Source organism: Heterodontus francisci, chromosome 24, assembly GCF_036365525.1.
Source record: "Heterodontus francisci isolate sHetFra1 chromosome 24, sHetFra1.hap1, whole genome shotgun sequence".
NCBI classification, from domain to species: domain Eukaryota; kingdom Metazoa; phylum Chordata; class Chondrichthyes; order Heterodontiformes; family Heterodontidae; genus Heterodontus; species Heterodontus francisci.
Genome location: NC_090394.1, coordinates 73,297,281 through 73,318,834, shown reverse-complemented (window position 1 = coordinate 73,318,834; position 21,554 = coordinate 73,297,281). Strand labels below are relative to the sequence as shown.

At 45.9% G+C, this 21,554-nt stretch overlaps 1 protein-coding gene across 1 annotated transcript; it reads right to left on the bottom strand.

The window, feature by feature from the left end:
* Nucleotides 1–1,260: 1,260 nt before the first annotated feature.
* Nucleotides 1,261–21,300, bottom strand: tmem130 (transmembrane protein 130). Its single transcript, XM_068056888.1, has 8 exons — nt 21,189–21,300; nt 20,576–20,890; nt 15,191–15,362; nt 14,372–14,514; nt 13,360–13,444; nt 12,487–12,692; nt 9,280–9,392; nt 1,261–2,058 (listed from the first exon to the last, which is right to left on the bottom strand). The coding sequence occupies exons 1-8, from the start codon at nt 21,238–21,240 to the stop codon at nt 1,837–1,839; spliced, it is 1,308 nt and encodes a 435-aa protein (XP_067912989.1). The 5' UTR covers nt 21,241–21,300; the 3' UTR covers nt 1,261–1,836.
* Nucleotides 21,301–21,554: the final 254 nt, after the last annotated feature.

The window sequence follows — 21,554 nt, the reverse complement described above, 5'->3', positions numbered from 1 at the left end:
GAGGGCAGTTGGGGCCTCAGTTTAATATCGCATCTGAAAAATGGCACCTCTGACCGTGCAACACCCCCTCAGTATGACACTGGAATGTCACCCGAGATTTTTGGAGTGGGACTTAAAGCCACCACCTTCTGACTCCCCACTGAGGCACAGCTGACACTAGAATTACCCAGCCTTTTTCACCCTTGAAATCTCACTAAACTATAAAACAGCATAGAGGAAAAACTGGCTGTTTTACTTCAGGTGTTGAATTTTGATGAATGGCTTTGTAAATGTGACAAGTGTGTGTGTGTGTGTGTGTGTACGCGCGTGTGTGTATGTCTGTGTCTGTGTATGGCTGTGTGTGTATGGCTGTGTGTGTGTGTCTGTGTGTGTGTGTCTGTGTGTGTGTGTCTGTGTGTGTATGGCTGTGTGTGTATGGCTGTGTGTGTGTGTCTGTGTGTGTGTGTCTGTGTGTGTGTGTATGGCTGTGTGTGTGTGTCTGTGTGTGTGTGTCTGTGTGTGTGTGTATGGCTGTGTGTGTGTGTGTGTGTATGGCTGTGTGTGTGTGTATGGCTGTGTGTGTGTGTATGGCTGTGTGTGTGTCTGTGTGTGTGTGTATGGCTGTGTGTGTGTGTGTATGGCTGTGTGTGTATGGCTGTGTGTGTGTGTCTGTGTGTGTGTGTCTATGGCTGTGTGTGTATGTGTGTCTGTGTGTGTGTGTATGGCTGTGTGTGTGTCTGTGTGTGTGTGTATGGCTGTGTGTGTGTGTATGGCTGTGTGTGTGTATGGCTGTGTGTGTGTGTCTGTGTGTGTGTGTCTGTGTGTGTGTATGGCTGTGTGTATGGCTGTGTGTATGGCTGTGTGTGTGTATGGCTGTGTGTGTGTATGGCTGTGTGTGTGTGTATGGCTGTGTGTGTGTGTGTATGGCTGTGTCTGTGTGTGTGTATGGCTGTGTGTGTATGGCTGTGTGTGTGTGTGTGTATGGCTGTGTGTATGGCTGTGTTTCACAAACCACTGACCACCTCCAGGCGCGTATCCATTGTCTCTCGAGATAAGGAGGCCCAAAAGAATGGCTGTGTGTGTGTGTATGGCTGTGTGTGTGTGTGTGTGTGTGTGTGTGTGGGTGTGGGTGTCTGTCTGTGTGTGTATGTCTGTGTGTCTGTGTCTGTCTGCCAGCCTGGATTTGACTCTCAGACTGTATGGATTACAATGGTCAATGCTGTCCACAGTTTCTAGTGCCAATCAGCCAGCATCAAAGAAAAACAAGTAGCAAAGATCAAGTTCACATAAACGGTGAATATATTCTGGCACTTTCAGAAGTCCAGCCAGACACTTAAAGCGATTGTTCCCAGAGCTGCTAAAACTGTGAGAAAAATAGGCATGAATCAGACCCACTGGCAGAAAGAAAGACAGAACTTGCATTTCTATAGCACCTTTCACAACCTCAGCATGTCCCCATGCGCTTTACAGCCAATGAAGTACTAGTGAAGTGTAGTCACCGTTGTAAATGTAGGAAACGAGGCAGCCATTATTACGCACAGCAAGCTCCCACAAACAGCAATGTGCAAATAAAAGGTAATTTTTTTTTTTGGTGATATTGGTTGAGGGATAAATATTGTCCAGGACACTGAGGAAAACTCCCCTGCTCTTCTTCCAAAAGTGACCATGGGATCTTTTGCATCCACCCTGAGAGGGCAGTCGGGCCTTCGGTTTAACTTCTCATCTGACAGACGGTTTTTCTGACAGTGCAGCACTCCATCAGTACTGGCACTGAAGTGCAGGGAGCTCACCTAGCAGTAAAACAATCTATCCCTGTGGCTTGATACAGATTGTTTAGCAAAGTAATATAAAGCGACTTCATAAGGGGCTGAAGGAACACATTTCCGGCCTTTGGCTGTAATCCTGGAGCTGGGTGTGGCTGTTCTTCAGGAGGGAATGGATTTCTCTTCCACTGAGGCTGCGTAACTCGTCCTCCGCAGGCAGGCAGGGGATGCAGCAGATTCTAATAGTCCTCCGGGATAGAACCCGAGCTTCCTTCACTGGCTTGTCTGCCACCGGAGAGAAATCAAAATCTGCTACCTTAAAAATAAGAACAAAGCACGAGTCAGAGATTTTGCTGTCAGACACAACACAAACATCTAAATTGGATAGTTCTTTCAAAGGGCTGGAACAGATATGATGGGCCCAATGGCCTGCATCTGTGTTGTAAGATTTAATGAACAGATCATGAACAGTCTGGTGATCATAAGGGCATTGATCCATTCTGCCCATTATGTGTGTTGCAGTACCCTCTTGTGGCATCTACAAGCCATTACAGTCCCCAATTTAATGAATGAACTTGTGTTTCTGCAGACGCTTTGACATAAGAACATAAGAAATAGAAGCTGGAGGAGGCCATTTGGCCCTTTGAACCTGTTCTGACATTCAATATGATCATGGCTGATCTTCTACCTCAACTCCACCTTTCCCGCACTATCCCCATAATTCCCTTAGTACCCAAAAACCTGTCTTGAGTATACGCGTTGACTGAGCATCCTCAGCTCTCTGGGGTAGGGAATTCCAAAGATTCACAACACTTTAAGTGAAGACATTTCTCCTCATCTCACCCCTGAATGGCTGACCCCTTATCTTGAGACTGTGACCCCCATGTTCTAGCCTTCACCTGCCACCAGAAACAGTTTCTCAGTCAAACCCCATAAGAGTTCTATAAATTTCAATTTGATCATCCCTCATTCTTCTAAACCCCAGGGAATATAAGCCTGGTCTACACAATCTCTCCTCATAGGCCAATCCCCACACCCAGGAACCTGTCTAATGAATCTTTCATGCACTCCCTCACGGGCAAGTATGTCCTTCCTTTGGTAAGGAGATCAAAATCGTACAATTGATGACCTTAAGATATCTGAAAGTACTTTACATCCAATGAAGTATTTTGAATTGTGGTCACTGATGTAGGAAATGCATCTTTCAACTTTGCACATAGCAAGCTCGCACAAATAGCATGGCAGGAAAATCTGTGATGTTGGTAGAAGGATAAATATTGGACCAGGATATGGAGAGAACTCTAAAAGAAAAGCAAAATACTGCGGATGCTGGAAATCTGAAACAAAAACAAGAAATGCTGGAATCACTCAGCAGGTCTGGCAGCATCTGTGGAAAGAGAAGCAGAGTTAACGTTTCGTTCCGAAGAAGGGTCACTGACCCGAAACGTTAACTCTGCTTCTCTTTCCACAGATGCTGCCAGACCTGCTGAGTGATTCCAGCATTTCTTGTTTTTGTTATGGAGAGAACTCTCCTGCTCTCCTTCGGAATACTGGCCATGGGATCTTTTCCATCCACCTGAGTGGGAAAACGGGGTCTGGGTTTAACGAAGGACAGTTCTTCCAACAATGCAGTACTCTCTCAGCATTGACCCTTAAACAATGCAGTTTTCATCAGTTGTGACCCTCCAACAATGCAACATTCCTCAGTACTGACCTTCCAACAATGCAGTACTCCCTCATTACTGACCCTCCAACAATGCAGCGCCCCCTCAGTAGTGACCCTCCAACAATGCAGTACTCCCTCAGTACTGACCCTCCAACAAGACAGCCTCCTTCAGTACTGACCCTCCAACAATGCAGCACTCCCTCATTACTGACCCTCCAACAATGCAGTACTCCCTCAGTACTGACCCTCCAACAAGACAGCCTCCTTCAGTACTGACCCTCCAACAATGCAGCGCCCCCTCAGTAGTGACCCTCCAACAATGCAGTATTCCCTCAGTACTGACCCTCCAACAAGACAGCCTCCTTCAGTACTGACCCTCCAACAATGCAGCACTCCCTCATTACTGACCCTCCAACAATGCAGTACTCCCTCAGTACTGACCCTCCAACAAGACAGCCTCCTTCAGTACTGACCCTCCAACAATGCAGCACTCCCTCAGTACCAGTGGGTTACAGTGAAAGTTAATTTTGTTTAAATTACATTGAATTCCTAGATCTTTACTGGTATTTTGAGATGACAGCTTCCGATTCTACCCTTTATAAGTAGGACCACTGCTTCGTGACAAGTGAATAAGCCAAATTCCATTTGTCATTTTATGTGGGATTCTGGGATTTGTACCAAACTTTTGGGGATCCAATTCTTTGATTATGATAACTTTTCTGTGAAGCAGTTGCGTTGGCTGCTTACACTGAAGTACAAGGAGATTACTCTTTTATTCCCGACACCTGTTAGCACGTTTTTCTTCCTGTCTGATCAACTAATTAGCTAATTAGCTTAAAGTGACAGTAAGGGTTGCTTAATTTGCTAATGTGACAAGTTGATAATAACAACAACTTGCATTTATAAGGTGCCTTTAAAGCTGTAAAACCTCCCAAGGCACTTCGCAGGAGCGTTATCGGACGAAAACTGACACTGAGCTATTTAAGGAGATTTTAGGACAGATGACCTAAAGCTTGGCCAAAGAGATAAATTTTAAGCAGCATCCTCAAGGAGGAGGGAGAGGTAGAGAGGCGGAGAGGTAGAGAGGCGGAGAGGTTGAGGGAGGGACTTCCAGAGCTCGGAACCAAGGCAGCTGAAGGCACGGCCACCAATGGTGGAGCGATTAAAATCAGGGATGTTCAAGAGGCCAGAATTGGAGCAGCGCAGGTATCGCGGAGGGTTGTGGGTCTGGAGAAAATTACAGAGGTTGGGATGGGCGAGGTCATGAAGGGATTTGAAAAAAGATGAGAATTTTAAAACCGAAGTGTTGTTGAACTGGGAGCCAATGGAAATCAGTGAGTACAGAGGTGATGGATGAACAGAACTTGGTGCAAGTTAAGACATGGGCAGCAGAGTTTCGGATGAGCTCATGTTTACAGATGGTAGAATGTGGGCAGCTGGATAGGAGAGCATTGGAATAGTCAAGTCTAGAAGTAACAAAGGCACGGATGGGGGTTTCAGCAGCAGAAGAGCCTAAGTAGGGACATAGTTGGCAAATGTTAGAGGTAGAAATAGGTGGTCTTAGTGATGGAACGGATATTTGTTTGGAAGTTTATGTCAGGGTCAACTATGATGCCAAGGCAGTAAATAGTCTGGTTCAGCTGCAGACAGATGCCTGGGAGAGGGATGGAACCAGTGGCGAGGGAATGGAGTTTGTGGCAGTGTCTGAAAAGAATGACTTCAGTCTCCCTAATATTTAATTGGAGTAAAGTTCTGCACATCCAACACTGGATGTCAGAAAAATACTTTGAAAATTTAGTAACAGTGAAGGGGTCAAGAGAAGTGGTGGTGAGGTAGAGCTGGGTGTCTTTGGTGAGGTAGAGCTGGGCGGTGTGGTGAGGTAGAGCTGGGCGGTGGTGGTGCTGAGGTAGGGCTGGGCGGTGGTGGTGCTGAGGTAGGGCTGGGCGGTGGTGGTGCTGAGGTAGAGCTGGGCGGTGGTGCTGAGGTAGAGCTGGGCGGTGGTGCTGAGGTAGAGCTGGGCGGTGGTGCTGAGGTAGAGCTGGGCGGTGGTGCTGAGGTAGAGCTGGGCGGTGGTGCTGAGGTAGGGCTGGGCGGTGGTGCTGAGGTAGGGCTGGGCGGTGGTGCTGAGGTAGAGCTGGGCGGTGGTGCTGAGGTAGGGCTGGGCGGTGGTGCTGAGGTAGGGCTGGGTGTCGTCGGTGAGGTAGAGCTGGGCAGTGGTGGTGAGGTAGAGCTGGGCGATGGTGGTGAGGTAGAGCTGGGCGATGGTGGTGAGGTAGAGCTGGGCGATGGTGGTGAGGTAGAGCTGGGCGGTGGTGGTGAGGTAGAGCTGGGCGGTGGTGGTGAGGCAGAGCTGGGCGGTGGTGGTGAGGCAGAGCTGGGCGGTGGTGGTGAGGCAGAGCTGGGCGGTGGTGGTGAGGCAGAGCTGGGCGGTGGTGGTGAGGCAGAGCTGGGCGGTGGTGGTGAGGCAGAGCTGGGCGGTGGTGGTGAGGCAGAGCTGGGCGGTGGTGGTGAGGCAGAGCTGGGCGGTGGTGGTGAGGTAGAGCTGGGAGGTGGTGGTGAGGTAGAGCTGGGCGGTGGTGGTGAGGCAGAGCCGGGCGGTGGTGGTGAGGCAGAGCCGGGAGGTGGTGGTGAGGCAGAGCCGGGAGGTGGTGGTGAGGTAGAGCTGGGAGGTGGTGGTGAGGTAGAGCTGGGAGGTGGTGGTGAGGTAGAGCTGGGAGGTGGTGGTGAGGTAGAGCTGGGAGGTGGTGGTGAGATAGGGCTGGGCGGTGGTGGTGAGATAGGGCTGGGCGATGGTGGTGAGGTAGAGCTGGGTGATGGTGGTGAGGTAGAGCTGGGTGATGGTGGTGAGGTAGAGCTGGGAGGTGGTGGTGAGGTAGAGCTGGGAGGTGGTGGTGAGGTAGAGCTAGGAGGTGGTGGTGAGGTAGAGCTGGGAGGTGGTGGTGAGGTAGAGCTGGGCGGTGGTGCTGAGGTAGGGCTGGGCGGTGGTGCTGAGGTAGGGCTGGGTGTCGTCAGTGAGGTAGAGCTGGGCAGTGGTGGTGAGGTAGAGCTGGGCGATGGTGGTGAGGTAGAGCTGGGCGATGGTGGTGAGGTAGAGCTGGGCGATGGTGGTGAGGTAGAGCTGGGCGATGGTGGTGAGGTAGAGCTGGGCGGTGGTGGTGAGGCAGAGCTGGGCGGTGGTGGTGAGGCAGAGCTGGGCGGTGGTGGTGAGGCAGAGCTGGGCGGTGGTGGTGAGGCAGAGCTGGGCGGTGGTGGTGAGGCAGAGCTGGGCGGTGGTGGTGAGGCAGAGCTGGGCGGTGGTGGTGAGGCAGAGCTGGGCGGTGGTGGTGAGGCAGAGCTGGGCGGTGGTGGTGAGGCAGAGCTGGGCGGTGGTGGTGAGGCAGAGCTGGGAGGTGGTGGTGAGGTAGAGCTGGGCGGTGGTGGTGAGGCAGAGCCGGGCGGTGGTGGTGAGGCAGAGCCGGGAGGTGGTGGTGAGGTAGAGCTGGGAGGTGGTGGTGAGGTAGAGCTGGGAGGTGGTGGTGAGGTAGAGCTGGGAGGTGGTGGTGAGATAGGGCTGGGCGGTGGTGGTGAGATAGGGCTGGGCGATGGTGGTGAGGTAGAGCTGGGCGATGGTGGTGAGGTAGAGCTGGGTGTCATCGGTGAGGTAGAGCTGGGCGGTGGTGGTGAGGTAGAGCTGGGCGGTGGTGGTGAGGTAGAGCTGGGCGGTGGTGGTGAGGTAGAGCTGGGCGGTGGTGGTGAGCTAGAGCTGGGCGGTGGTGGTGAGCTAGAGCTGGGCGGTGGTGGTGAGCTAGAGCTGGGCGGTGGTGGTGAGCTAGAGATGGGCGGTGGTGGTGAGCTAGAGATGGGCGGTGGTGGTGAGCTAGAGCTGGGCGGTGGTGGTGAGGTAGAGCTGGGCGGTGGTGGTGAGCTAGAGCTGGGCGGTGGTGGTGAGGTAGGGCTGGGTGGTGGTGGTGAGGTAGAGTTGGGTGGTGGTGGTGAGGTAGGGCTGGGTGGTGGTGGTGAGGAAGAGTTGGGTGGTGGTGGTGAGATAGGGCTGGGCGGTGGCGGTGAGGTAGGGCTGGGCGGTGGTGGTGAGGTAGAGCTGGGTGGTGGTGGTGAGGTAGAGCTGGACGGTGGTGGTGAGGTAGAGCTGGGCGGTGGTGGTGAGATAGGGCTGGGCGATGGTGGTGAGGTAGAGCTGGGTGATGGTGGTGAGGTAGAGCTGGGTGATGGTGGTGAGGTAGAGCTGGGAGGTGGTGGTGAGGTAGAGCTGGGAGGTGGTGGTGAGGTAGAGCTGGGAGGTGGTGGTGAGGTAGAGCTGGGAGGTGGTGGTGAGGTAGAGCTGGGAGGTGGTGGTGAGGTAGAGCTGGGCGGTGGTGGTGAGCTAGAGCTGGGCGGTGGTGGTGAGCTAGAGCTGGGCGGTGGTGGTGAGCTAGAGCTGGGCGGTGGTGGTGAGCTAGAGCTGGGCGGTGGTGGTGAGCTAGAGCTGGGCGGTGGTGGTGAGCTAGAGCTGGGCGGTGGTGGTGAGCTAGAGCTGGGTGTCATCGGTGAGGTAGAGCTGGGCGGTGGTGGTGAGGTAGAGCTGGGCGGTGGTGGTGAGCTAGAGCTGGGCGGTGGTGGTGAGCTAGAGCTGGGCAGTGGTGGTGAGCTAGAGCTGGGCGGTGGTGGTGAGCTAGAGATGGGCGGTGGTGGTGAGCTAGAGATGGGCGGTGGTGGTGAGCTAGAGATGGGCGGTGGTGGTGAGCTAGAGATGGGCGGTGGTGGTGAGCTAGAGATGGGCGGTGGTGGTGAGCTAGAGCTGGGCGGTGGTGGTGAGGTAGAGCTGGGCGGTGGTGGTGAGCTAGAGCTGGGCGGTGGTGGTGAGGTAGGGCTGGGTGGTGGTGGTGAGGTAGAGTTGGGTGGTGGTGGTGAGGTAGGGCTGGGTGGTGGTGGTGAGGTAGAGTTGGGTGGTGGTGGTGAGATAGGGCTGGGCGGTGGCGGTGAGGTAGGGCTGGGCGGTGGTGGTGAGGTAGAGCTGGGTGGTGGTGGTGAGGTAGAGCTGGACGGTGGTAGAGAGGTAGAGCTGGGTGGTGGTGGTGAGGTAGGGCTGGGCGGTGGTGGTGAGGTAGGGCTGGGCGGTGGTGGTGAGGTAGGGCTGGGCGGTGGTGGTGAGGTAGAGCTGGGCGGTGGTGGTGAGGTAGGGCTGGGTGGTGGTGGTGAGGTAGAGTTGGGTGGTGGTGGTGAGGTAGGGCTGGGTGGTGGTGGTGAGGTAGAGTTGGGTGGTGGTGGTGAGGTAGGGCTGGGCGGTGGCGGTGAGGTAGGGCTGGGCGGTGGTGGTGAGGTAGAGCTGGGTGGTGGTGGTGAGGTAGGGCTGGGCGGTGGTGGTGAGGTAGGGCTGGGCGGTGGTGGTGAGGTAGGGCTGGGTGGTGGTGGTGAGGTAGGGCTGGGTGGCGCTGGTGAGGTAGGGCTGGGTGGTGGTGGTGAGGTAGGGCTGGGCGGTGGTGGTGAGGTAGGGCTGGGCGGTGGTGGTGAGGTAGGGCTGGGTGGTGGTGGTGAGGTAGGGCTGGGTGGTGGTGGTGGGGTAGGGCTGGGTGGTGGTGGTGAGGTAGGGCTGGGTGGTGGTGGTGTACATGTGGGACCTGACGTGATGATGTCGCCAAGGGGCAGCATGTCGCTGAGAAACCGGGGGTAAACACCCCGCTCCTGCACAATAGCAGATGTTCCTTTCTCCAAACACTTCACGCAGTAGGAAATAATTTGTAAATTCTCATGGAAGTGATATTACAGACTATAGATGATTTCCAGCCTCGATTGGACAAACTCCCAATAAGAACTGATTTGCTGTCTGCTGCTGCAGACGATTTGACGATTTACCCGGTGTGTAAGACAAAACCAAAAAAGCAGGTTTAAATTTACCTCAACCAAATCCTTCCGGGCACTGCCCTTTCTCATGGCACTGGATAGGATGAAGAGGAGAATGATGGTGAAGACAGTAACACAGGGCACAATGAACCAGACTGGATGGGTACCTGTTGAGAAGATGAAGGAGGGGAGGTTAAGAGAGGCCTCTTCTTCCTACACCAGTGGTGTACCTACTAGCGGTACCTATTCCAGGTTCAGTTTAATCCAATCAAATTGTTAACCATTACCAGTTCCTCCCTGCTGACTCCCCCACTTCAATCAGTTGAGACCCACAATGGAACAGGAGGAGGCCATTCAGCCCCTCGAGCCTGTTCCACCATTCAATTAGATCATGGCTGAGCTGTTCCTCAACCCCATTTACCCGACTTACTGAATACCCTAACCCAATAAAAATCTACCAATCATGATTTCAAAATTCACAACTGACCCCTCCCAGTCCCGACGGCAGTTTTGGGGGTGGGGGGGGAGAGAGTTCCAGATTTGCACGACCCTTTGTGTGAAGAAGTGCTTCCTGACATCACCCCCGAATGACCCTAGCTCTAATTTTTAGGTTATGCCGCTCTGTCCTGGATTCCCCTCCCTCACCAGAAGAGACAGTGGGCCAACATTATTATGGCGGGGGACATAAACAATGGCGTTCCGCCCGCGTGGGCTGCACATCGCGGAGCCGTCACTATATTAAACGCGGTGGTTCATTTAAATAGCCGGGGCGGAGCACCCACCCCGTTGACGTTGAAGGTCGGGCGGTTTGTCCCCGGCAATGGCGTCAGCTGCCTTTGCGCAGGCGCTGACACCATTTTTAAAGGACTTCGCGCCCTACCATTCAATTTAAATATTTCAAGCTGGATTGATTTTTTAAAATTAAATAAAGTGATCTTGGCCCTCTCCCACCCCCTGCCCCAATATCATGGAATTAATTCCTTGCCCTCTTCCTCCCCAAAGTACTTACCTTGTGCACCTGACCTTCCCCCCCCAGAGGTTCATAAACTGTGCATTGTAACCCTTCCCACCGTCCCCTTCCCCAATGAGATGAGTTGGACCCCGCACTGAAAAACAAACCTGCTCCCCCTCCCCGCCAGTGTTCCATCTCGGATCCGGGTGCCGGTCACTGGCACCAATATCGCTCTGGGACGGACAGCTGGAGTGCGACAGTAATTAATTCGTTTATTTAAATTATTTTACGTATTTAAATTTGGCTCCTGTCGCCGAGTGGTGGGGGGGAAAAGCCACGAGGCCTCGCCGCTGCCGGTAATATTGGGCCGGGCCCAGGGCGGGCCTCTGCCGGAGGCATTTTCCAGCCCCTACTTGGTAGTACCCTGACATCAGCGGGGGGGGGATGGGGTCTGTAAAATTCGTCCCAGTTTCTCCCTCTATCCACCCTACCGAATCCTTTAGTGAGTGAGAAGGCAAGGACAAGGCAGATGGAACACAATGTGGCAATGTGTGAAGCCATCAACTTAGCTCGGAAAAATAAAAAAATAGCTGAGTTTTCTTGAATGATGAAAGACTGGGAAATATTTGCATTTCGAGGGACCTGGGAGTCCTTGTACTTGAATCACAGAAAGTTAACATGCAGGTACGGCAAACAATTAGGAAGACAAATGGTATGTTAGCTTTTGTTAAAAAGGGATTGGAGTAAAAGAGTAAAAGAAGTCTTACTACAATTATACAGGGGACTGGTGAGGCCACACCTGGAGTACTGTGTGCAGTTTTGGTCTCCTTACCTAAGGAAGGACATACTTGCCCTAGAGGCAATTTAACAGACATTCACTAGACTGGTCCCTGGGATGAGGGGGATTATCCTATGAGGAGAGATTGAGTAGACTGGGCCTATATTCCCTGGAGTTTAAAAAAATGAAACATAGAATTCTTAAGGGGCTTGACAGGCTAGATGCTGAGAAAATGTTTCCCCTGGCTGGGGAACCCAGAACACGGAGTCACAGTCTCAGAATAAGGGGTTGGCTGTTTTGCACTAAGATGAGGAGAAATGTCATCACTCAGAGAGTTGTGAATCTTTGGAATTACCTCAGACAGCTGTGGACGCTCAGTCATTGAGTATATTCAAGACAGAGGCTGATAGATTTTTGGGTACTAATTGGAATTAAAGGATATGGAGGTTGTGGGGGAAGGTGGAGTTGAGATAGAAGATCAGCCATGATCTTCGAGCCACGCTCGAAGGGCTAAATGGCCTCTTCCAGCTCCTGTAACTTAGGGTTTTATGTACCGAATGCTTTAATCAATTTAAACACCTCAATAAGATTAGCCTTTAATCTTCTACACTCTTTTGCCAGGCTTAGCAACTTCCTATCACTTGATGCTGGGGCAACGTTGATGGAAAAGCTTGGGCTGCTCATAAGCAGAAGTGAAAGTGGCAAAGAATGTCACATCAGTTTATTGCAGTGACAGCTCTCTAAGTGGAGAAATCAAGCTAACCATAGTGGGATGATGTAATGCAGTCATGAGCGAGGGTGCTGACCTTACTCAGGTCCCACTGAGCAGCTGCACAGCCTCCAACCTCTGGGTGGATTTCCATTCCAGCTCCCTGCTTTTGCAATGAGAGCATCCACGTTAATGGCCTAAGAGAGGAGCCAAACACAGACAATAAAGTGGACGCAGGATGGGATAAAGAACAAAAATGACTTCTCAGCCCCATCCTCTCATTCAGGGTAGTCGGAGGACAATGCAGGACACAGACATTGCAAACAAGTTTGTTCCTGCACAGTCCTTTGATAAACACATTTCACGTTTAACTGAAAGACCACGTGGTCACTCGGCGCTAACGGCCCGGTCCTGCCAAGTGTAAACAATCTAATATGAAAATACCTTAATGCAAATGAAGTGCTTTGATTGTAATGATAAAGGGACATGTGATAGAGCAGGGTCTATGAAAGGAGATTAAATGGGTAGGGTCCAAGATATACATGGCCTGTAGAAGGGGATTAAATGGTTAGGGTAGGATCCATGATAGGGCAATCTGCATGTGGTCTGTGGGATTAATGAACTTTCCCATTCCATTATACAACAGTTTGAGCAAAAAAAAAAGTGGTGAAATAAATGCATTTCTCCAAATTTTACTTGCCCAGTGAGAATACACCCTCCCCAGTCCTCAAACTCTCATGTCCACCTCTCCCTACGCATGCTCCTTGTTTTTCTCACACCTCTCCGTGCACAATGGATTTCAATCCAGTGGTAAGGACTTACCGCTTTGCCATGTGGTTATTTTATAGCATGCCTGCAGAGTGCTCACACTGTTCTCAGCCCTCACGTTGAAGGTGTATGGTCCCAGCTCAGTGAAGGTGTAACTCAGGTTGTAGACCGATGACCTGAGCAGCTCTACTGGATGACATCTGGGATCAAGGACGGGGACACAATTGCGCGAGATGAGCCAGCACATCTGGAGTGGGGGACTGGAAGAGGATTTCAAATAAGAAACGTTTGCTTAATAGCGCTGTCCCTTAACACTGAGAAATCTTGTATCTATATCTATCTGCAATATCTGCAGCGAGTGTTAGAATGTGGAACTCACTGTCACAGGGAGTAATTGAGACAAATAGCTTAGATTGATTTAAGGGGAGGCGATCACATGATAAGCACACGAGGGAGAAAAGAATAGAAGAATATGCTGATAGGATGAGATGAAAGGTGTGGAGGAGGCTCATGTGGAGCACAAACACTGGCACGGAGCAGATGGGATCAACGTTTCTCTGCTGTAAGTACTCTGTGTATTGTCCTGTCCCATGAAACCTTACTTCCTGTTGCCATGTTATTAACCACATTTTTGTTATGTTTTGCTATGTAACTACAAATAATAGAATTAATAAATAAATAAATTTCACCCAGCAATAGTGAAGGAACGGCAATATATTTCCAAGTCAGGATGGTGTGTGACTTGGAGGGAAACTCGCAGGTGGTGGTGTTTCCAGCTGTAAGTTTTAAACGGTCATAAATGGTTGGACGGTTATTTCAAAGATACTAGTGAAAATCCTACGTAGTAAAAGTGTAATTTGATTTATTCTGGCACCATACACTTGTAGGCCTCAAGATCAGGACAGGTCAATCTGCAAAATCTCTTACCTGCCATTAATGTACAAGTAAAAGTCCATCCTGTGGTCTGTGTAGCTTTCTTCTATACTCTTGACCTCAATCTTTTTGATTGTATCTAGAATGAGTCAGATTTGTAGAGAATATGTTTATTACTGAACTGTCACGCTCGTTAGGGAACAATAATTTCACAACTCTGGTCAGGGGGGGAACATTGAACTTTTCTTGTTTTGACTCATGCTGAGCAGGAGGTCACATGGTTAGCACTGGTATGGTTTGACCACATATGGGGTATGTTATAAAATGGGTTCAATTTGTACATTGATTTTGCTTACACATACGGCAGAAATTTCATTTGCTCAGAGGCAGGCGGGCCAAGAGGCAATTTCCTGCTGCCCACCAGCGTGCCAGTCTCCCGCCATTGCCCCGTCTTCTGGCCATTTCCTCTCAGGCTGGATCGGGGCAGTGACAGTTACCCACCTGAGACCATAGACCAATTAAAGCACCTATTAAGGCCACTCAGCAGACACTGACTGGAATTTTCCAGTCGGCGTGCGGACCCCTCAATGAGGCTGAAACATGGCTGACAGATGGAGGCAGCCTCCCGATAGCCGACTGCGAGGAACCCGCTCTCTCAACCCACCATGGCCATTGGGCCACAACTGGGGCCACTGGACGTCCAGTGCAGGAGTTGTCCCTCCATGTTAACGGCCTGGTGGCTGTGGTTTATAAAAGCTCTTCAGAGGGTGACTCAATCTTGAGGTGCCCTCTCTCTACTGACATTAGCAGTGCCCACCTTTGATGGTGTGGCGGCTGTTCTTTCAGTGCTGGTAGGCCAATAGGAGGCTCTCCAGCCTCAGGAGCCCACCCACCATCCTTAATTGGATAAGGGGCACGCGCCCAGGCCACTAATTGACCTGCTCGTTAAAAATCGTGTCACACGGGGGTTGGGACACGGAAGTGCACCCGATGTTGAGGTCCTGATCCCAGAACAAAAGTTCAGTCCATACAGTTCAGCAGAAGCACTAAAAAGATGGAACATTACCTAGAAGTCTCAGTGACGCACCATAAACTCCAGTCTTTTGTTGGGAGTGATTGAGGTGTGCAAGGACATCAACATGCAGCTGGTAAATCCCTGGTGTTGGATAGGTGTGAAGTGTGTAAGATTCATTTGTGACCATTCTCTCCCTGTATGAAGTTGGGTTTAAAGAATAAAAATACAATCGAAAATGGTCCACTTCAGAAGTTTCTTTTTGGCTTTGAAACTCAACAATGAAGTTAGAATCATACAGCAATGAAGGAGGTCATTCAGCCCATCATGCCTGTACTAGCTCTTTGAAAGAACTACCCAATTAGTCCCACTCCCCCTATTCTTTACCCATGGCCCGAACAATTTTGGCCAATTCCCTTTTGAAAGTTACTATTGAATCTGCTTCCACTGCCATTCAGGCAGCACATTCCAGATCATAACAACTCACTGCGTAAAAACGTTTCTCCTCATCTATCTCTGGCTTTAGATGGGAACGATGAAAAAAGCTTCCCAACGTTGGACGACTTGTGAAGCGTTATGTCATAATTGAGATCTGGAAAATTACATATGGGAATTAATAGGATATTCTGCCCATTACAAATTGCCTTCGATCAACACCTTGCACTATGTGAAAGATCCAAAAATATGAACCAGCAGGATAATTTGGGATCTGGAATAAGCCCATGATTTAAACAACCTCTCGCAAATGCAATCACAAGCAAGGTACTGCTTGGACAAGAAAGGGTCTTTCAATCCTTGATGCAAACTTTCAAACACATGCAATTTGGCCCATTCGAAAGGTGTGGTACAGCACCGTATAGGACAAGACTTTACCCGTCACCAAACTGCCAGAAGTAGCGGAACGAATCAGTGTTGAAGTAATCACTGGGATCGTAGAGAATGAAAGAGATCTTTGTTGGGGTCTTGGTGGCCAGTTCATATTCCTTGCTCGTGGAAATGATGCTGCCATTTGGTTGTGTCAATGAAAGTGTTCCCACCACAGTGTCTGTACAGGGAAAGAAAAGAGAACTGATATTCACAAATAACCAGCTATGAATACAGATAGTTATTAAACAATATTCACCAAAAACCTGGTGTAATTACACAGTTATTAAACAATATTCACCAATAACCTGGTGTAATTACACAGTTATTAAACAATATTCACCAATAACCTGGTGTAATTACAGTTATTAAACAATATTCGCCAAGAACCTTGTGTAATTACACAGTTATTAAACAATATTCACCGATAACCTGGTGTACAGTTATTAAACAATATTCGCCAATAACCTTGTGTAATTACACAGTTATTAAACAATATTCACCGATAACTTGGTGTAATTACACAGTTATGAAACAAAGTTCACCAATAACCTGGTGTAATTACACAGTTATTAAACAATATTCACCGATAACTTGGTGTAATTACACAGTTATGAAACAAAGTTCACCAATAACCTGGTGTAATAACAGTTATTATACAATATTCACCGATAACCTGGTGTAATTACAGTTATTAAAAAATATTCACCAATAACCTGGTGTAAGTACACAGTTATTAAACAATATTCACCAATAACCTGGTGTAATTACACAGTTATTAAACAGTATTCACCAATAACCTGGTGTAATAACAGTTATTAAAAAATATTCACCAATAACCTGGTGTAAGTACACAGTTATTAAACAATATTCACCAATAACCTGGTGTAATTACACAGTTATTAAACAGTATTCACCAATAACCTGGTGTAATAACAGTTATTAAACAATATTCACCGATAACCTGGTGTAATTACAGTTATTATACAATATTCACCGATAACCTAGTGTAATTACACCATTATTAAACAATATTCACCTATAACCTGGTGTAATTGCAGTTATTAAACAATATTCACCAATAACCTGGTGTAATTACACAGTTATTGAACAATATTCACCAATAACCTGGTGTAATTGCACAGTTATTGAACAATATTTGCCAATAACCTGGTGTAATTGCACAGTTATTAAACAATATTCACCAATAACCTGGTGTAATTACACAGTTATTAAACAGTATTCACCAATAACCTGGTGTAATAACAGTTATTAAAAAATATTCACCAATAACCTGGTGTAAGTACACAGTTATTAAACAATATTCACCAATAACCTGGTGTAATTACACAGTTATTAAACAGTATTCACCAATAACCTGGTGTAATAACAGTTATTAAACAATATTCACCAATAACCTGGTGTAATTACAGTTATTATACAATATTCACCGATAACCTGGTGTAATTACAGTTATTATACAATATTCACCGATAACCTAGTGTAATTACACCATTATTAAACAATATTCACCTATAACCTGGTGTAATTGCAGTTATTAAACAATATTCACCAATAACCTGGTGTAATTACACAGTTATTGAACAATATTCATCTATAACCTGGTGTAATTGCACAGTTATTGAACAATATTCACCAATAACCTGGTGTAATTGCACAGTTATTGAACAATATTTGCCAATAACCTGGTGTAATTGCACAGTTATTGAACAATATTCACCAATAACCTGGTGTAATTGCACAGTTATTGAACAATATTCACCAATAACCTGGTGTAATTGCACAGTTATTGAACAATATTTGCCAATAACCTGGTGTAATTACAGTTATTAAATATTCACCAATAACCCGGTGTAATTACACAGTTATTGAACAATATTCACCGATAACCTGGTGTAATTGCACAGTTATTGAACAATATTCACCAATAACCTGGTGTAATTGCACAGTTATTGAACAATATTCACCAATAACCTGGTGTAATTGCACAGTTATTGAACAATATTCACCAATAACCTGGTGTAATTGCACAGTTATTGAACAATATTCACCAATAACCTGGTGTAATTGCACAGTTATTGAACAATATTCACCGATAACCTGGTGTAATTACACAGTTATTGAACAATATTCACCAATAACCTGGTGTAATTGCACAGTTATTGAACAATATTCACCAATAACCTGGTGTAATTGCACAGTTATTGAACAATATTTGCCAATAACCTGGTGTAATTACAGTTATTAAACAATATTCACCAATAACCTGGTGTAATTACACAGTTATTGAACAATATTCACCAATAACCTGGTGTAATTGCACAGTTATTGAACAATATTCACCAATAACCTGGTGTAATTGCACAGTTATTGAACAATATTTGCCAATAACCTGGTGTAATTGCAGTTATTAAACAATATTCACCAATAACCTGGTGTAATTACACAGTTATTGAACAATATTCACCTATAACTTGGTGTAATTGCAGTTATTAAACAATATTCACCAATAACCTGGTGTAATTGCAGTTATTAAACAATATTCACCAATAACCTGGTGTAATTACACAGTTATTGAACAATATTCACCAATAACCTGGTGTAATTACACAGTTATTGAACAATATTTGCCAATAACCTGGTGTAATTACACAGTTATTGAACAATATTTGCCAATAAACTGGTGTAATTACACAGTTATTGAACAATATTTGCCAATAACCTGGTGTAATTACAGTTATTAAACAATATTCACCAATAACCTGGTGTAATTACAGTTATTAAACAATATTCACCAATAACCTGGTGTAATTACACAGTTATTGAACAATATTCACCAATAACCTGGTGTAATTACACAGTTATTGAACAATATTTGCCAATAACCTGGTGTAATTACACAGTTATTGAACAATATTTGCCAATAAACTGGTGTAATTACACAGTTATTGAACAATATTTGCCAATAACCTGGTGTAATTACAGTTATTAAACAATATTCACCAATAACCTGGTGTAATTACAGTTATTAAACAATATTCACCAATAACCTGGTGTAATTGCAGTTATTAAACAATATTCACCAATAACCTGGTGTAATTACAGTTATTAAACAATATTCACCAATAACCTGGTGTAATTGCAGTTATTAAACAATATTCACCAATAACCTGGTGTAATTACACAGTTATTGAACAATATTTGCCAATAACCTGGTGTAATTAGTTATTAAACAATATTCACCAATAACCTGGTGTAATTACACAGTTATTGAACAATATTTGCCAATAACCTGGTGTAATTACAGTTATTAAACAATATTCACTAATAACCTGGTGTAATTACACAGTTATTGAACAATATTTGCCAATAAACTGGTGTAATTACACAGTTATTGAACAATATTTGCCAATAACCTGGTGTAATTACAGTTATTAAACAATATTCACCAATAACCTGGTGTAATTACACAGTTATTGAACAATATTTGCCAATAAACTGGTGTAATTACACAGTTATTGAACAATATTTGCCAATAAACTGGTGTAATTGCAGTTATTAAACAATATTCACCAATAACCTGGTGTAATTACACAGTTATTGAACAATATTTGCCAATAAACTGGTGTAATTACACAGTTATTGAACAATATTTGCCAATAAACTGGTGTAATTGCAGTTATTAAACAATATTCACCAATAACCTGGTGTAATTACACAGTTATTGAACAATATTTGCCAATAAACTGGTGTAATTACAGTTATTAAACAATATTCACCAATAACCTGGTGTAATTACACAGTTATTGAACAATATTTGCCAATAACCTGCTGTAATTACACAGTTATTGAACAATATTTGCCAATAAACTGGTGTAATTACACAGTTATTGAACAATATTCACCAATAACCTGGTGTAATTGCAGTTATTGAACAATATTCACCAATAACCTGGTGTAATTACACAGTTATTGAACAATATTTGCCAATAAACTGGTGTAATTACACAGTTATTGAACAATATTTGCCAATAACCTGGTGTAATTACACAGTTATTGAACAATATTTGCCAATAAACTGGTGTAATTACACAGTTATTAAACAATATTCACCAATAACCTGGTGTAATTGCACAGTTATTGAACAATATTTGCCAATAACCTGGTGTAATTACACAGTTATTGAACAATATTTGCCAATAAACTGGTGTAATTACACAGTTATTAAACAATATTCACCAATAACCTGGTGTAATTGCACAGTTATTGAACAATATTCACCAATAACCTGGTGTAATTGCACAGTTATTGAACAATATTTGCCAATAACCTGGTGTAATTACACAGTTATTGAACAATATTTGCCAATAAACTGGTGTAATTACACAGTTATTAAACAATATTCACCAATAACCTGGTGTAATTACAGTTATTGAACAATATTCACCAATAACCTGGTGTAATTACACAGTTATTGAACAATATTTGCCAATAAACTGGTGTAATTACACAGTTATTGAACAATATTTGCCAATAAACTGGTGTAATTACACAGTTATTGAACAATATTTGCCAATAACCTGGTGTAATTACAGTTATTGAACAATATTCACCAATAACCTGGTGTAATTACACAGTTATTGAACAATATTTGCCAATAAACTGGTGTAATTAGTTATTAAACAATATTCACCAATAACCTGGTGTAATTACACAGTTATTAAACAATATTCACCAATAACCTGGTGTAATTACAGTTATTGAACAATATTTGCCAATAACCTGCTGTAATTACACAGTTATTGAACAATATTTGCCAATAACCTGGTGTAATTGCACAGTTATTGAACAATATTTGCCAATAAACTGGTGTAATTACACAGTTATTGAACAATATTTGCCAATAAACTGGTGTAATTACACAGTTATTGAACAATATTTGCCAATAACCTGGTGTAATTACACAGTTATTGAACAATATTCACCAATAACCTGGTGTAATTACACAGTTATTGAACAATATTTGCCAATAAACTGGTGTAATTAGTTATTAAACAATATTCACCAATAACCTGGTGTAATTACACAGTTATTAAACAATATTCACCAATAACCTGGTGTAATTACAGTTATTGAACAATATTCACCAATAACCTGCTGTAATTACACAGTTATTGAACAATATTTGCCAATAACCTGGTGTAATTACAGTTATTGAACAATATTCACCAATAACCTAGTGTAATTACAGGCTATTATTAAAGCCGATGGACGAATAAGTTTGATTGCCCTTCGGAAATGTATTGAAACTATTGAGTGGGAAGACAAGGGACAGTTTCCCCTCTCAGTTACAGTCACAAATTACTGTCCTACCTGTTACAAGGAGTTTGGTGGAACCGTGTGCGATAGGGGGGCACCAGGAACACCACTTTTGGGTCACCCAGGCATGGAGAGCGTAGACGTTGGGGGTCAGGCTGCGGACGGTGATGGAACAGCTGAGTTCCTGCTCCGATTTCCGCACGATGGCGAGCGGGTATTGCAGGTCCCAGTGGAAGATGTAAGGGTGGGCTTGGACAGTGTCCGGCCGGCTCCCAGCCCTGGACAGCAGCTTCGCTTCCACTGTCCCCTGAGCACCAGTGCTAATGGGACCATCATTACTCAGTACCAAGTCATACTGCGAGCAGCTCCCTGCAAAAAAAAATAACAATAGTCAGGCCATTGGGACATTCTAAAAACAACCACTGGTAACCAGCTAAACCTTGGGATTAAATGTATTCACTCGCTACACGAATTAACAGTCCAGGAGCTGGGCGAAAATCCGAACCCTCCTGATGCAAACTGGTTTACTGTGTCGAACATCAATAGGTTGGCTTTGAATTTGTGATAAACACTGTTTTAAAACTGATTTAAAATTGTATCAGGAACACTCCCAGATGTATTTCTTGTTTATTCAGAATAAACCTGCTGCTCCCTGTTCTCCTATTACCTGATAACACTGCCGTGTTCAACAACAAGAGCACCAGATTGGGCGAAGTCATGGTTCATGGACTCAGGGCTCTCTCTCTCTGTCTGAGTGGCAGCTTGAGATTCCCCACTGTTTCCTCTCCAGGATCAGCAGCAGCAAGCTCAATCTATCTCCACTTCCTACTACGTCAGCTCCAGTCTGTCAAACCACACCACCTTGTCCCTGAAGCAAAGGGGATCCCGTTCCAGTCAATGATCATCCAACACACCAGCTTATTTTCACCCTTCTGGGACTGACTTTGTAGCACATCACTGCCCCACCTCACCCCTGCTGCTCAAACCCTTCATCCATGCTTTTGTCATCTCCAGCTCAGACTATGCCAATCTC

Bases quoted from the DNA above. Each gene is read 5' to 3' on its own strand.
- tmem130 (XM_068056888.1), bottom strand. From the start codon at position 21,240: ATGACTTCGCCCAATCTGGTGCTCTTGTTGTTGAACACGGCAGTGTTA. The intron at 15,363-20,575 runs GTAGGACAGTAA...TTCCCTGTACAG, and splicing joins CACCAAACTCCTTGTAACAG to ACACTGTGGTGGGAACACTT. The intron at 12,693-13,359 runs GTAAGAGATTTT...ATCCTCTTCCAG, and splicing joins TACTTGTACATTAATGGCAG to TCCCCCACTCCAGATGTGCT.